At 63.4% G+C, this 2,203-nt stretch overlaps 1 protein-coding gene across 1 annotated transcript; it reads left to right on the forward strand.

The window, feature by feature from the left end:
- The first annotated feature begins 223 nt into the window (after window positions 1-223).
- SOX1 (SRY-box transcription factor 1) lies at window positions 224-1,366 on the forward strand. Its single transcript, XM_049834318.1, has one exon. It carries the CDS (start codon window positions 224-226, stop codon window positions 1,364-1,366), a length of 1,143 nt encoding a protein of 380 aa, XP_049690275.1.
- Window positions 1,367-2,203: the final 837 nt, after the last annotated feature.

A 2,203-nucleotide genomic window follows, 5' to 3' on the forward strand; every position in this document is an offset into this window, starting at 1 on the left:
CGCTGTCCTCGCGGTCTTTTCCTCCTCCTCCTCTTCCTCCTCCTCCTCCTCCTTTTTTTTTTTTTTTTTTCTTTTTTTTTTTCTTTTTTTTTTTTCCCGCACGGCGGTCGCTACCCAGCTACAAACGGGTTTTTGCCTCGCTCGCTCCCCGTCCTCCCGGGCTCCTCTATGTTCGATTCTTTTTTCCCGCCTGGCGCCGGTGGAAAATAAAAAAGCCACTTGAATGTACAGCATGATGATGGAGACGGACTTGCACTCCCCCGGCGGAGCCCAGGCCCCCACGAACCTCTCGGGGCAGACCGGAGCGGGAGGCGGCGGCGGCGGCGGAGGCGGCGGCGGCGGCGGCGGCGGCGGCGGCGGCGGGGGGAACAAAGCGAACCAGGACCGGGTCAAGAGACCCATGAACGCCTTCATGGTGTGGTCGCGGGGCCAGCGGCGGAAGATGGCCCAGGAGAACCCCAAAATGCACAACTCGGAGATCAGCAAGCGCCTGGGCGCCGAGTGGAAGGTCATGTCGGAGGCCGAGAAGAGACCCTTCATCGACGAGGCGAAGCGGCTGCGGGCGCTGCACATGAAGGAGCACCCGGATTATAAATACCGGCCCCGGCGGAAGACCAAGACCCTGCTCAAGAAGGACAAGTACTCGCTGGCCGGGGGGCTGCTGGGCGCCGGCTCGGCCGCCGGGGGCCCCCCCGGCGTCGGCGTGGGCATGGGGGTCGGCGTCAGCCCCGGCGGCGTCGGGCAGCGCCTGGAGAGCCCCGGCGGCGCGGCCGGCGGCGGCTACGCGCACATGAACGGCTGGGCCAACGGCGCCTACCCGGGCTCGGTGGCGGCGGCGGCGGCGGCGGCGGCGATGATGCAGGAGGCTCAGCTCGCCTACGGCCAGCACCCGGGCGGCGGGGGGCACCCGCACCACCCGCACCCGCACCACCCGCACCACCCGCACAACCCGCAGCCCGTGCACCGCTACGACATGGGCGCGCTGCAGTACAGCCCCATCTCCAACTCGCAGGGCTACGTGAGCGCCTCGCCCTCGGGCTACGGCGCCTTGCCCTACGGCTCCCAGCCCCACCAGAACTCGGCGGCGGCGGCGGCGGCGGCGGCGGCGGCGGCGGCGGCCGCCTCCTCGGGCGCGCTGGGCGCCCTGGGCTCGCTCGTCAAGTCGGAGCCCAGCGTCAGCCCGCCCGTCACCTCGCACTCGCGGGCCCCGTGCCCCGGGGACCTGCGGGAGATGATCAGCATGTACTTGCCGGCGGGGGAAGGCGGCGACCCGGCGGCCGCCCAGAGCCGCCTCCACTCCCTGCCCCAGCACTACCAGAGCGCCAGCACGGGGGTCAACGGCACCGTCCCCTTGACGCACATCTGAGGCGGCCCCGGCCCCGGCCCCGGCGGCGGCGGCGGGAGCGGGCCGCGGTCCCGGCCCCGGTCCCGGCCCCGGTCCCGGCCGCGGTCCCGGCCCCGGTCCCGGCACCGGCCCCGGCCCCGGCCGCGGCCCCGGCCCCGCAGGACTGCGCGCCCCGCCGCTGCCACCGCACGCTCAGCCCCCGGCCCCGCTCCCGGCTTCCCACCCCGCCACCACCAACCCCCCCGCCTCTTATTTTTTGGCCCCCTGCTCCCCTTCCCTCCCCCCGCCTCTCTCCCTTTTCTTTTTTTCTTTTTGGTTGGGGTTTTTTTTTATTATTATTTTTTCTTTCTTCCTTTTTGTACAGAAAAAGAAATGTTTTGATGTTCTTGTAATAATAATAATAAATAATAATAATAATAACGAGAGAGAAAAAAGGTAACGGTTGCTTTACTTACCTTTTTTTTTTTTTTTTTAGAAGGACTAGTTTATGAAACTAGTTTTAGACTGAACTTCTGTGGTTTATCGAGACTTTTTGTACAGTATTTATCATGCACCCAAGAGACATAGAGCGTTTATTTGCAAAAGAGGGGGGGGGGAGAGAGAGGGGCAAAGAGAAAGGGGGGGGGGGGTGTCGGGAAACGACGGCGAAAAGACAAAAAATATCAATAATCGCCACACAAAGTTGTAGGCGATGCCAACTTTTAGCCCGCGCGGAACCGCTGCGATTTCAGTCACGGATCGCTTCTTGCGAAGGCTTTTTATTGCCTAATTAACTCGAGGTTGATGGGGAAACAGTTCTCATTTATTACTCATGTACTAAGGCAAACCCAAAACAACACTTACAAGTTTTTTGTAGAT

Source organism: Accipiter gentilis, chromosome 31 (genome assembly GCF_929443795.1).
Source record: "Accipiter gentilis chromosome 31, bAccGen1.1, whole genome shotgun sequence".
NCBI lineage: Eukaryota > Metazoa > Chordata > Aves > Accipitriformes > Accipitridae > Astur > Astur gentilis.